Source organism: Antrostomus carolinensis, unplaced genomic scaffold (genome assembly GCF_000700745.2).
Source record: "Antrostomus carolinensis isolate BGI_N321 unplaced genomic scaffold, ASM70074v2 scaffold13902, whole genome shotgun sequence".
NCBI lineage: Eukaryota > Metazoa > Chordata > Aves > Caprimulgiformes > Caprimulgidae > Antrostomus > Antrostomus carolinensis.
In genome coordinates, this window is record NW_010300285.1 from 21,885 (window position 1) to 36,141 (window position 14,257).

A 14,257-nucleotide genomic window follows, 5' to 3' on the forward strand; every position below is an offset into this window, starting at 1 on the left:
AAAGTCTAGGAAATTTGAAATCTATGAAGATTTATCCAGCACAATTCAGAACATTATTTGCCATTCACACTTTGTTTCCTTCAGGAAACGCGGTTCGCCATTGTAACATTGAAAAGGGCTGGCTACCTCCTGAGCTTTTCAACTGCACCACCAGCACTTTTGTGGATCTAAAAATCATGGTAAGTTGTTTTTTCTTGGTTTTGTCTTTATTTTTGAAAGATCATCGGTTCAGACTCCAGTTTGATATCCCTGCACTCTATCTTTTGACTGAGTCCTTGAACCCCCTCGTTTCCTGTCAGGACCCTTGTGCTTTTCTGGCTCTCAGTTACATTTTCCATTTAATTGTCCTGGCCACCCTTTCTCAAGACAAAATGCCATTTTGATCAACAACTCTTTTGTGACAAAAATCCCTAAATTATTATTACTTTTTGTAACCAGAATGAGGGGGGGAAAGAAAAAAAGTTACATAATTGGGTTTTCTCTTCCTTCTTGTCTTCAATTCAGAATGAGAAGTTACACCACAATGAGACCAAGCTGGATGGAGACAAAACCATACGGATCGTAAGAGCGCTGCAGAATGCCACCAAATACACACAGAGCTTGTATGGCAACGATGTGAGGACAGCTTATCAGATGATGATCCGAGTCCTCCAATATGAGAGCCAACAGCAAGGGTTTGACTTGGCAGCCACGAGGGATGTGGAATTCAATGAAGTAAGAGAGATACTATATACTATGCTGAGCCATTACAGTTCCCCATTAAAGTTTTATGGCAATGGATAATTAAATTTATCTTTGACCAAGGTGGAGCGAATATAATGTAATTGCTTAATCTGTTTCACAAATGAGTCAGTCGCCTCAGTTTAGAATGGGAAGTTGGTTATGCATGTTTATATGCACACGTAATAAATATCATCATAGTAACAACCAAAAGCAAAATTCCTCAAATGAAAAAATAATCAAATTGATTCCTGGATAAAATAGCTTTGTGTACTGTATCCGATTTTGTTGGAAAACCTGCCTAATGTGATCATTTACATTTAAATGTGCAGTGAAATAACTTTGAGCCAGTTACTGCTTCTGAAGGCTTCTTATAATTCAGTTTGGTAATACTTGAGTCATGTTTATTAAAGAGTTGGTACATTGAAAGACACTCCATACTGTATTGATATTTTAAGTGATGCAGGCATATACAAAATTAGATGCTAGAGAGCTTCTGCTACTCAGAGCCTTCATGCAAGACCTAATTATTACCAAAGACCTGACCAGCTCTAAAGAATAAGCAGTAGCACCCTCCCTGTTTGGAGGAAACACAGTTGTGGTGGAAAAATGTGAGATGTGGAGGAAGTTGGGAGTTTCCTGTGGTCTGAAAATGTGAAGGTTGTATGACCCATGTCAAGCTCGAAGAGCTCTCCTTGTTCCCATCTGTGCTGTGGGGTACTGCTGTCCACGCTTGCCAATACTATTTCCAAGATCCCGACCATGGCACAGCACAGAGTCCAAGCTAAAACATCCCGCTGGACCTGTGCTAGCAGAGCCCACAGCTCAGGCACCAGCATAGAGATGCTGGAACAACCTTCCATGGGCCAAAACTGGCTTCTGTGCTGGCCAAAGGTGGCTTGGCTTCCTTTGAAGGTGTGGTACACCCAGCTCACTGCTCACAGTACTCTGGAACAACCAGCCAGTTCAGGCAGACTTTGAGGTGAACTTGGAGACTCTGTGCAAGGCCAAGCTGCACCAGGAGGGGACATCCCCAGGGAGGTGGGAGCAGGATGAAATGCAACTGAGAAGATTCCTCAGTGTCTGGGGCTATAGAGTCAACAGAGACTGGAGAACTTCTGAAATGTTAAATGTTTTAGATGCACCAGCTTTTAAGAGATTCAGTTTTTCGTTTCCTAAGGACACTGTGCTGATAGACTTGTACCTGCAAGCTGTGGAGTGAATGAACTCCCCGTTTGAGAAGGAACTTTTTTTTTTTTAGCGAGCTTTGTTAAGTAAAAATAAGAACAATAAGCAAAAAGAGTCGTTTGGAGACCTCTGCTTTAATTTATTGTTCTCTGCACTTGGCACTGAAACTCACACAGTTGATTTATTCAAGAACTCCCTAAATATTTTTAGGATAGGTTAGGAATTTGAAAACTAATCAGTAAAGCTCATGACAAAAAGGAGGTAACATCCTAGGCTGAGGGAACGCAAGAGGGGAAGGAATTTTTTTTTTTTTTTTTTTAATTCTTAGGTAGAAGCCTGAAAAATAGATCATGAAAAAACATAAATAGCATTCACAAACACCGAGGAGGCCTGGTATCAAGCATAACATGTGTCTCCTGCATTCCTGGAGAACCGTGTAGTGCTTCTCACCCTTGATAAAGGTAGTCACACTGGCAGCCTCTTTTATCTCAGATACGAGCTTGCAACCTCAGACAATACTTAGAGAACGTAGCATCTTCCCTGTCAGCTTCAAAAGGAAGGGTTATGTGTATCCAGATACCCGCCTTAGCTATTTGAGAGCTTGAGTGGATTAATTCGTACCATAAAAAAATAAGAGAGCAATTTTTTTTGTCTTTCGATTTTTAAGATATTACATTATTTTAATTTCTCTGAGGGAGTTCTTCAGTGTACATAACAAGTGCTCTGCTTTTCTTGTCTCTCATCTTTCTGAGACAAACATAGTTAAGTTTTCCTTCTGCATTTTCATGCTAGGTTTCCTGTCATAAAGAGGAAAGAAAGTAGGCAGTTCTCTTACAGCCTCCAGTTCTCCAGTTCTGGCTTAGGTTGCTCATAAAAAGTTTGAAGGGATTTGCTTTATGTAACAAAAAAACCTCAGGTTGAGTAACTGGTGTGCATACTTTCATACGGCTGCAGTGGAACGTGCCTGCATTAAAATATTTCATTATACACTCACCTGAGGCAGTAATGCCAATCATTTAAATATTCTTTGCTTAAAGCCCAGCGCTTTGCTTGCTTCATAATTTAGGCTTGTACTTTGTTTCTCAGAATATTATCAAAGTGGGCAGTGCTCTACTGGACCCCAGCAATAAGGAGCACTGGGAGCAAATTCAGAGAACAGAGGGTGGCACCGCTCACCTGCTCAAGCACTATGAGGAATATTTCAACAACGTGGCCCAGAACATGAAGAAAACCTACATGCGACCTTTCGTCATTGTTGCCACTAACATGAGTGAGTACCTGTGTGGAAAACTGACATTTTGTATGAGAGCTTTAAAAATGTGCTGGATAGAGGTGCTAGCTATTTGTTTTAGTAGTACCCACTGAGAAACAACATACTTGGATTTTCTAATCAGTGCATTCATTTCAAGTCAATTGAGCCTTGATCCATATCTCTCAGTTGCCGTGGGGGCCTTCTGGGACGTGTCTGATCTGTTTTCTCTTTGGGCCATGCCACTGCTCTTTGTGGCATTTTGTTGCAGCCACAGTACAGGTGGTAGGAAGGACGAAGTTTGTAAGTAAAGTTAGTGTCTTTTGAGATTACCTAGTATAGTTGAACATAGTAGATCACATTTATGAAAGCAGCACAGAACCACTACCTGAAGAATTGCTGCAATACACAAAAAAAAGGCCAGCCTACTATTGATTGTATACCTCTGATTTTCACATGCCTTGCTAGCCTGGAAAATCTTCCGTAGAAGTTCCTGTGTTGAAAGGTATTCTCTCAGAAGCATCCATCCAAGCCTTCGAACACCCTCCTCACCTTGCAAAACCCATCATCAGAGCAAAGTTCTTGGGGTCCAGAATATCCATAAAATCATAGAATTGTTTAGGTTTGAAAAGACCTTTAAGATCATCAAGTCCAACTGTTAACCTAACACTGCCAAGCCCACCACTAAACCATGTCCCTAAGCACCTCATCTACACATCTTTTAAATACCTCCAGGGATGATGACTCCACACTCCCCTGGGCAGCCTGTTCCAATGCTTGACAGCCCTTTTGGTGAAGAAATTTTTCCTAATATCCAACCTAAACCTCCCCTGGCACAACTTGAGGCCATTTTCTTTTGTCCTACTACTTGTTACTTGGGAAAAGAGACCAACACCCACTTGTCTACACCTTCCTTTCAGGTAGTTGTAGACAGTGATAAGCTCTTCCCTCAGTCTCCTTTTCTCCAGGCTAAACAACCCCAATTCTCTGAGCCTCTTCTCATAAGACTTGTGCTCCAGACCCTTCACCAGCTTCATTGCCCTTCTCGACATGCTCCAGCGCCTCCATGTCTTTCCTGTAGTGAGGGGCCCAAAACTGAACACAGTACTTGAGTTGCAGCCTCCCCAGTGCCAAGTACAGGGGTAAGATAACTTCCCTGGTCCTACTTGGCCACACTGATTCTGATACAGGCCAGGATGCTATTGGCCTTCTTGGCCACCTGGGCACACTGCTGGCTCACACTCAGCCAGCTGCTGACCAACACTCTCAGGTCCTTTTCTCCCTGGCAGCTCTCCAGCCACTCTCCCCCAGGCCTGTAGCGTTGCGTGGGGTTGTTGTGACGCAAGTGCAGGGCCCAGCACTGAGCCTTGTTGAACCTCATACAGTTGGTTTCAGCCCATCAATGCAACGTGTCCAGATCCCGCTTCCTACTCTCAAGCAGATAACACTTCCATTCAACTTGGTGTTGTCTGCAGACTTACTGAGGGTGCTCTCAATCCCCTCATGCAGATCATTGATAAAGGTATTAAAGAGAACTGGCCCCAGTACTGAACCTTGGGGAACACCACTTGTGACCAAATGTGGGTCTAAACTGAGAAGGAAGCATAACAAGACACCTTCCCCACCTATCACAGTAAATGCTACCTCTGACAAGCAAATAACAGCTCCTGCACTTGCAGGACTGCGATGTACTTCACAGATGTCCCTGCAGTGCACGTGCAAGTGAAGCACAGCAACCACAGCCTGGTCGGCCTCTTTCTCCATTTTCTCCCCTTGCCTCTATTTCATTTTCTCCCCAGGTACCAAGAGTCTGAGCCGATCGGGTGTTGGTGATAGTTCTGCTCTGAGTGGGAGGCGAGACTGAGTTGGGTGACCTTCAGAAGTCCCTCCCAAGCAGCATTGCCGTCTGGTTTTTCTTTCAGAATTGGTCTAAATTGTTACCAGCCTGAACTTGTGTTTAGCTTTTCAAGCTGCTGCTTTTATTTCAGACCTGAAGAAGGGCTCACGTGCCAAAAACCTTGTCTTACTTTCCCAACTACACCCATTGGTGTAAGAAGTGAATTTGCCTTCACCTAGAAACCTTGTCCTGAGAGTGCTTCATGTCCACAGTCACAGGGGCATGAAAAGCAAAGGCCTGAGACAGTCAAGCTACAGTCAAGTTATGAAGTCCTGCATTGACTGCAGGGGGGGAAGGATTATTGTTGAACTAAGCCAAACTGAAGTACTTTGATTTCTGTTTAATACACCAAAGACAAAAGATTTCCTTTTAACTCAGGACTATCAGAATCAAAATGTTTTTATTTTTGCACTCAGTAAAAAGAATGTTCAGTATTTTAACCAAACCTAACTGAGATGAGAACAAAATCCAGAATTTCTTACAGGTTGTAAATCTCGATTTTCTTTGACCAGCTCATCCTGAGTGAAAAGGCATGAGCTTGGGAGGGATGAGGCAACTCTGGCCTGAAAGGGGTCTGTTTTCTTTTGAACAGTTTTTCCAGGTGAACGTGGTGTTAATGGAGTTTCCTAATGGCTCATCTGGGAGTTATTTAGAGACTAGGAAAGGAATGGGAATTTGCAGATCTTAACTAGGATATTTCTTCATATAGAAACTTGCAGTGGATCACAGCTTTTGGTGTAGGGTTACCCCCAGGACTTCCAGCTTCTCACTTTTATTAAAACATCTAAATTGGCACTCAATGACTTTTCTTAAATGGGAAAGTTCAAGCCAACTCAGCTGCTTTTAAATATTTTGGCAGTTAGACAAGAGGCAGAGCTGATGAGGTGAGCCAGAGAGGAACTGCTAGTGTAGAGGAAGGAGAACTGGAGCACTAAGGAGTAGTCCGAGGTAAAATCACAGTTATTTTCTTTGCTTAGCTGACTTTGCAGTTTAACTGATGTAAAAGAACTCTATTTCTGAAGCAGCGTGTTTAGCCTTCCCTACAAGAAGCAAGTCCGAAACTGAAACATGCCAATCCTATATCTGCAATGTTTGCAGTAGTGTTTTCCTAGTATGAGATACTGTCTTGTGAATTCCTTTCCTTTGCAAAATAAATTTGTACTTTGATTAATGTAACATAATGCTGACACATAAGCTTCCAGTTGTCATCTAAGGCATTAATTGAGAGAAGTTAAGTTTGACTTTGTATTTGGGGGTTTAAATGTCTTCTCTGCATTGTGTGGATATTTTAACCTTTCAGTCATGTTTCATTTTGTTGCAATATCATATTTGAAAGTATTAAGAGTTAATTTTATGGGAAATTCTTTTTTTCCTCCAGTTATTGCTGTTGACATCTTTGACAAGTCTAATTTCACGGGAGCTAGAATACCACGATTTCATGAGATTAAAGAAGATTATCCAAAAGATCTGGAGTCATCTGTTGTCTTCCCTGATACTTTGTTCAGACCTTCAGACAGGAAAGGTAAAACCCTTCTGCTGCCGTTTGGAGGGCAGTTTTGACTAGCTCCCAAGGAGAGTCATCAGTCCTCACGAAGCGGAGGGATACTGGGGTGAGAGCGGGGCAAACATCTACACAAGTGAACATGATTGAGGGCTGGAGCAGCTGTGCATACTTCTGAGGCATTTTGCCTGCCGGCAGCGACAGGAGCATGGGGGGCTGCGTAACTGGCTGTACCTGTCTGTCAGGTCTCGCTTGCCGCCCCTCAAACAGCTCTGTCAATGCGAGAGAAATACTCTGCCTCTGTTCCCATCAGGATAGGATGGGACAGCCACCTGCAGCCCCACAGCCACCTTCACCCAGTCCCTGCAGAGATGGAGGGAGGTGGTGTGAGAGGTGGAGAATCCAAATCTGGGAGCAGAGCTGTGTTACCATAACCAGACAGCAAACAGAAAGTCTTGAGCTATGCAGGGAGATGGGTGATGAGGGCGAATACTTGGGGAAGTACCTGCTTCCCAGTGTCTCTGAAGTACCCCAAGATTGCTGAGAGAAGCTATACCCCAAAGTGCAATACTTGTACATGTACCATAGCTGAATATCCTCCGAATGGGGATATAATAACACTTGTGAAAATAACACATAATAATTAATAAGCTAATACAGCTTTTTGACTTTTTCCTCAGAAACAGGGCACCTGCTTGTATGACTTGTACCTTTTCTGTAAGAAAAAAGAGAATGTGAATTTTAAGAGATGTTGCCAAAACTGAAAGCTCACTGTATGACAGAATTAGCAGGGAGAAATCCCATGTGACCAATTGGTGTATTCATAACACTAGCTTTGCTATATATAAAGGTACATGCAATTTAATAGCATGCATATTGTTTTAATATTCTCCTTCAGTCAAGCACAGAGTATTTATATACTTATGGATCTTCTAGCTTAGAAATGGCTTATTTTCTAGCTAGACTAAATGGTTATTCATGGTTCAATGGTTATTTGATTATCAGCTGTATAACTATGAAATGTGCTAAAATTTTATTAAAAATATCAATACGACATTAGTGTTATAAGCCTAGAGTTATAACAGCAGTAACTGTGTCTTTGCAAAGCAAAATTAACAGTTTAAATGTTAGCTCTGAAGTTGTGTGGAAAGAATTTAATATTTGTGTTAATTCCATAGCAGTGCCTACAATGAAGCCTTCAAATCAAAAATTATCCTCTAAAGTGAACAGTGATGCACTAAGCCCTGAGAGTGCTTTTTCAAAGAGAAGGAAGCGACACCCAGATGATTCAACACGTCATACTGTTGCCATGGTCATTATATACCGATCCTTGGGACACCTCCTGCCTGAAAACTATGATCCTGACCGAAGGAGCTTGAGGTAAACTTCAGACCTGTTTGTGAATTGTGCAGATTCCTTCTTCCACTTGCTCTGAGTGTGCAGGGGAGACAGAGCTGCTTTTATACTGACCAGTTGTCATCTGTGCTGCAGTTGTCACCACAGTCCTCTTCATAGAATCACAGAATCATAGAATGGTTAGGATTGGAAGGGACCTTAAAGATCATCTAGTTCCAACTCCCCTGCCATCAGCAGGGACACCTTCCACTAGATCAGGTTGCTCAAAGCCTCATCTAGCCTGGCCTTAAACACTTCCAGGGAGGGGGCATCCACAACTTCCTTGGGCAACCTGTTCCAGTGTCTCACCACCCTCACAGTGAAGAACTTCTTCCTAATATCTAATCTAAACCTACCCTCTTTCCCCTTGTTTTGTCATTAATTGCCCTTATGAAAAGTCCCTCCCCAGCTTTCTTGTAGGCCCCCTTCAGGTATTGGAAGGCCGCTATAAGATCTCCCCAGAGCCTTCTCTTTTCCAGGCTGAACAGCCCCAACTCTTTCAGCCTGTCCTCATAGGAGAGGTGCTCTTGTCCTCCTGTGGCACACTGTGGGAGCATAACCATGTCAGTGGTGCCAGCAGCTTTTGGAAACACAGCTGTGTGGAAGGCTGATGGCGCATCTACTTCATTCTCTGAGTGGAAGCAACTGGAAATATTTTATTTGCAGAACCTACCAAGTCTGTGCTTTGCGTTTTAATGTTTAGATCGCTGTGCAATTTTTCTCCTTCCACAGATTGCCAAATCGCCCTATTATTAACACACCTGTAGTGAGCACAGCCATTCACAGTGACAGGGAGCTTCCTCCCAACCTGGTGGAAAAGCCCATCATAGTAGAGTACGCCATGCTGGAAACGGAGGAGAGGACAAAGCCCGTCTGTGTCTTCTGGAATCACTCCATCACGTATGTCTCCGTATGTCTTCTGCTTGCTGTAGGGCAGTGCGTGATAACTGTCCCAGTAGCAAAGAAGTTCTGCCCAGGAAGATAATTCTTTTATTGTTCAGTTTATCCAACTGGCAGCTGATTTCTGGTGGAATTTAGCCATGTAGTCGTTTCCCACCAACCTGAGAAAAATGAAAATAATCATCATAACTCCTCAAACAAAGGATTAGCCATGTGGTTTCTAGCAAACACAGTGCCATCTTGCCTTTCTGCAGGGTTCATTTTCACCCAGCAATAAAAAATCTCACAATTTCCTTGTATTTGCTCATGCTTTTTGGTCACATATGTATATCTGGTCAGACAAAGTCCCACTCCAGTGCCCAAGTCCTTGGCTCTTCTGAGGTTCTTAAGTTAGGATTGCCCCATCCCCTCTTATGGGGAGGCATCTCCAGGAGATGATTCATTTCTTACATGGGCTGAATCTTCTGTTACACTCCAGTGACTATGGATGGACTATGGACTATGAGTCTTTGATGCCTCAGCCAGGGCCAGTGCAAAAAATTACAAAACCAAGTCTTCTTATTGGTGAAAAGGAGGACTGAGGTTTTGCAGATAAAATTGTATGGGTAAAGATTATAAATTTTTGAATCTCAAATTTTTGAATCAAAAATCAACCCAAATACAATTGCACTGATCAGAAGCAACTTACCTTTCATTCTGTCAACTATTGTGGATTTGCTTTCATTTGTTTTAGTGAAGAATTGGAGGGAGAGGAAGTACTTGTTTTGCGACCTTAGTCCTCTTCCAGTTGTTAGGAAGCAATCATAGTACATAAGGAGAATGTAAGGATTGAGTATTTGACTCTCTAGGAGGGAAATGTAAAGGAAAAGACGAAGTATTCTGCAAATGGCTTATTTAGGTCTTTTGTATTCAGTAAAGTTAAAGATACAGACATACTTTTCTTGAAAATGTAAAAAATATTAAGAACTGTGTATGCTTGTAAGTGTTTTGTTGGGTTTATGGCATTGTGGAAACATCACAGTCCTGTTGGAAATATTTCAATTGCGTGGATAAAACAAAAGAAAATGTGTTGAGAGGTAACTACATGCTCTGCATGTTACGATTTCACAATATTGTAGCTATTGCATATATAATGCAATTTTCAAGCATAAAACCAGGTATATGGTTGATTTGGAGGATGATATTGTCTGCCCAGGATAAGAGAAATAGCTGTTACTTGATTCCTTATGACACAAAAACTCTACTAAACCTATGGAAAAATCCATTAAAAGGCAGTATCCTTTGCTGGAAATAAAGAGGAAACTAAGCTAGGAAGTGTTTCCCTCCTAGTCAAAAGCTTCAGGAGATTATATTGTTGAAAAGATGGAAGAGGCAACATAAATCTGTTATGTTCTCAGTAATAAACTACTCCCTTTGCCTGCATGTAAAGTGGTGGCTTTGCTTGTATGTACAGATGATTTTGCCAATTATGAGGGAATGGCAAGTCCTTTTCCATAAATTCTTAAACATCGTGTGGGCTTGAATAACTCATCAGCCCTGAAGTGATTCTTCTACTAGCTATTTGCTGGCAACTTTAATGGCATTGTTATCTGTGTTACATCTTTCTACAGCCACAGTTGAAAAGCAGGTCTTAAACTGCATGTAATGAAACAGTTTTTAAAAAGTGAGTACTTTTCAAGAGAAAGTGATACTAAAACTGTTTAACAAATATATTATTGCTGAATGAAAAAGATGTCTTGTCATATATAATTAAAATCTCTTTCAGTAACTACACTATTTTTATTACTCATTAACTTCAGAATAGAATGATTAATATTGAGACAAAATAATTTCTGAAGCCACTGGAGTTAACCAAGGCTGCCCGGGGCAGAATTTTTGAGGGAACATTTCCTCCCCGATGTTAGTGCAAGTGAACTCCTGATATGAAATATTATTTACTGGCTTTAACCTTTTCTTGTGTACTTTTCAGAGGAACACTATAACTAAATCATATTATTGCTGAAACGTTTCACATAAGAGCTCTACAAGCAGTGTCTAGATCTAGGGAAAAAAAAAAAGAGATGACTCAAAAACATGTATCTCTCTGGTTTTGGTATTTTCTTACCGTTATTACAACCAGTTTGCTCTGTACAATAATTTCCCTGTATTGCTTGTGTGATCACTGACCCAAAAGCAATTTCTGTTTTTTTAATTCAAACCAGATTGTTATAAAACCACAAAATTTGACCAGCAGAGCCAGCTGTTATATCAGAAACTCCTTGAACTGAAGGCTTTTTAGGGTGATAATACTCTTTCAGGCAGGTGACAGCTATAAATATTTCTCTCTTGGTACTTAGAGCCCTCTCTGGTTGCAGAAGCAGAGCTGCTGTGGAGAGCTATAGCAGTGGGAGGCCAGGGGAAATCAGAGGAGGGCTCTCAGAAATGGCTTTTTTTCCCTCAGGATTGGCGGGACAGGTGCCTGGTCCTCCCGAGGATGTGAGCTGTTTTACAGAAACCAGAGCCACATCGCTTGCCAGTGCAACCATATCACCAGCTTTGCTGTTCTGATGGACATTTCAAAACGAGAGGTGGGTGATTTCAGACTCACGATTTTCGAGGGGTTTGGTTTTTGATGGTGTCATTTTCAAGGGCTTTGATTCAGAGCTTGAGCTTGAACTTTGAGCATGATTCAGAGCATCGTCAGCAGATTGATCCCATATTGCAGCGGGTCAGGAGTACGTCGCCCCTTGCCTGACAGCACCTGCCATTGGGTCTGCTGAAAGGATCTTCTTCCCTGGTCAGTGCACCCTCTGGATGCTGCTGGTACACGCTCAACATGTTGAATAATTTAAGAGGTGGCATTGTCCACTCATGTTAGTCCTAAAGCAAATCTGTATGTTGGCTCAATAGTCATGAAAACATTGACATTCTGAGTAGTAGATTTGATTGGAGGAAAAGGAAGGAAAAACTCACAGAGGTCTTGTCAATCTGCCTTTCTACAGAATGGGGAGGTGCTTCCTTTGAAGATTGTCACTTACACAACGGTGTCCATCTCGCTGGTGGCTTTGCTGATCACCTTCATACTGCTGGTCCTGATCCGCACGCTACGTTCCAACTTGCACAGTATCCACAAAAACCTGGTGGCTGCCCTTTTCTTCTCTGAGCTCGTCTTTCTTATTGGAATCAATCAGACTGAAAATCCGGTAAGAGTTACTCTGAGCTTATTGCTAGATTGTTGTCAAGCTTTAAATCAGTGGGTTCATATTGTGACTTTTACCTGCTCCCATCTGTTTCACTTTCTCTTCTTTTTTACTTCTGCTTGGCCTCAACAGTCATTTGAAAAACATCAGGTCTTTAATACATTCTTTTGTGTTTTACGTGATGAATAGCAATACCAGGAGATACGACTGTATCTTATTTTCAGAGATACATATATGACAACAGCCCTGTTGAAGGCTTATCCCGGGAACTGAACCCTGAATACTGATTTCTTCCTTCTTTCCCATCAGTATGTTTTCTGTCTTGCTTTGTCTGTTCGGTAGGAGGCTCTCCAGTTTCTCCTGCAGCAGGTACCTCACAAGCCCACACAGCTCCTGGTGCTGACTGGTAGGTTATCAACTACGTGTTGCTGTGCAGGTGCTAATATGCATGTTGCACACCTACCATGGCCATTCTGGAGAAGCCACTTGCCAGGCATGGGATAGCTTGCTACATCCAAGAATCAGGAGGAAAGCTGTCGCTTTGCTTTGTGCCTTCCAGCCACAGTGATTGTTGGCTTCATCCCATCGTATCTGTTGCCAAAGCTTAGTGCAGGCACCTCCAGCATTGTGCATGTCAAGAAACGCAAGCTGTGAATGGACTCAGTACAAGATATATGCCACACAGGAAATGTGTATGTTCTGTACCTAGCACCTCATTGCTATCTTAACTGTGTAGCACTATATGTAGTATTGCTGCTAATTCTTAGTAGCACCCACCTCAAAAGTCATGGTTACCATGCAGTCAGGTAGGACACAAGCAGGCAAGAATTCCAGCACTGCCAGGCCTCACAGTTGCCTTTACCAGTCAGCAGACAAATGGGAGATGACATGCAATAAAAAGTGTGTCCTTAACAGATATGAAGAATATTCAAAATGTTGGCGTAGGGATTATCTGAACACTCTGAAGAAAATGTCTATTCTGGAAATCCTTTACTATACTTGCTTCAATCTAAATTTTGAGAGGGAAGTACAATCTTGAGATGAAAACACACAGACACACAGAAAATTAACCATGCTGATTCCATATTGCCCAAGCAGCAGAAATGAGAGAAAATGCCTACAGGCAACGGTTATCATCACCGTTATGGTAACAACGCCACTGTGCCTGACCATGTAGCCTCATGTACTATATAACTCAAGCCTAAAGTGTCACCCTGGATGTTGCTATCCATTTGAGCTATAACATGCATTCTAGAAAGTATCTGACCTTGACTTAGTGATTTGATGTGATGACAGACTCCCTTTACCTCTGTTAGTGTGAGGTGTCGTAGTGTCTCATCCCAGTTAAACATGCTGTCAGATTTTTCTAATTTCAGTTTTTCCAGTAACTGCACGCTGTCAAGACCTTTTCCTAGTAAATTGAGATACCTCTCTTCTAAAAATTGTCTTCTCAGGAAGCCTCTGTTCAATAGTATTTCTTTTGGAAAACTAAATAAAATCAAGCTGCTTAAATTCTTCAATTTCTAAGATTCAGGTTATTCTGTTGCCTTTTTTTCTGAATTTTCTTCCCCCACTTTACTTTTTGGAAAACTCTGAATGCTAAACTGGATTAAGCTTTCCAGCTGGTAGTGTCACTTTCAGTCCCATATTCCAGTATTCCCCTGCACCAGGAACTCCAGTTGTCTGCTGCTACAGTGAGGTCTTCTGCAGTGACCTGCCATCTGGGATATGGTCTCACATCATGTGTGACCCATGTTGTCTTTGTTTCATAGTATACGAGTTTGCATATTAGAATAACTTTGCCCAAATTAACTCATCATGCCAATTGCTCCACAGCGCTCCGTGTAACTTGACCTTTTCCATGCCTTCTTGAGCACACCACTCATTTTTCACTGCATTTCACTAGCAGGGAGTTCATACTCTTTCAGTTCTCCAACATTAATACTGAGGAGCAAGGGGCCAAGCCCACATCCCTGCAGGATCTTACCAAAAATTATGCTGTAAATGGTGACTCCTCATTTCCAGATTCCTTTCATAGTATCATGAAGCACAAGCAAAGGTTTATAAGAGTAGTAAAACAGTTCATTAGAGCAATACCACAAATACTAATGGTCATACTAGGTTCTCTTTTGCTCCTTCTCATTTTCATGCTTTGGGGCTCATGGTGTAATCATGTCCCATACTGTTACCAGAACTCAATGAAACGACCCAAAACTTTAAGCCAGTTA

The 14,257-nt window shown here is 41.9% G+C and overlaps 1 protein-coding gene across 1 annotated transcript in view; it reads left to right on the forward strand.

Annotated features, from left to right (window-relative positions):
- Window positions 1-14,257, forward strand: part of CELSR1 (cadherin EGF LAG seven-pass G-type receptor 1) — a gene marked incomplete at its 5' end in the record, with an annotated part of 49,629 nt that overhangs the window by 17,295 nt on the left and 18,077 nt on the right. The window contains 8 exons of the mRNA XM_029083775.1: window positions 85-179; window positions 505-714; window positions 2,995-3,178; window positions 6,433-6,576; window positions 7,734-7,935; window positions 8,683-8,850; window positions 11,291-11,417; window positions 11,832-12,032. Coding sequence (XP_028939608.1) covers window positions 85-179; window positions 505-714; window positions 2,995-3,178; window positions 6,433-6,576; window positions 7,734-7,935; window positions 8,683-8,850; window positions 11,291-11,417; window positions 11,832-12,032 — 1,331 coding nt within the window. The remainder of the gene's footprint in view (window positions 1-84; window positions 180-504; window positions 715-2,994; window positions 3,179-6,432; window positions 6,577-7,733; window positions 7,936-8,682; window positions 8,851-11,290; window positions 11,418-11,831; window positions 12,033-14,257) is intronic.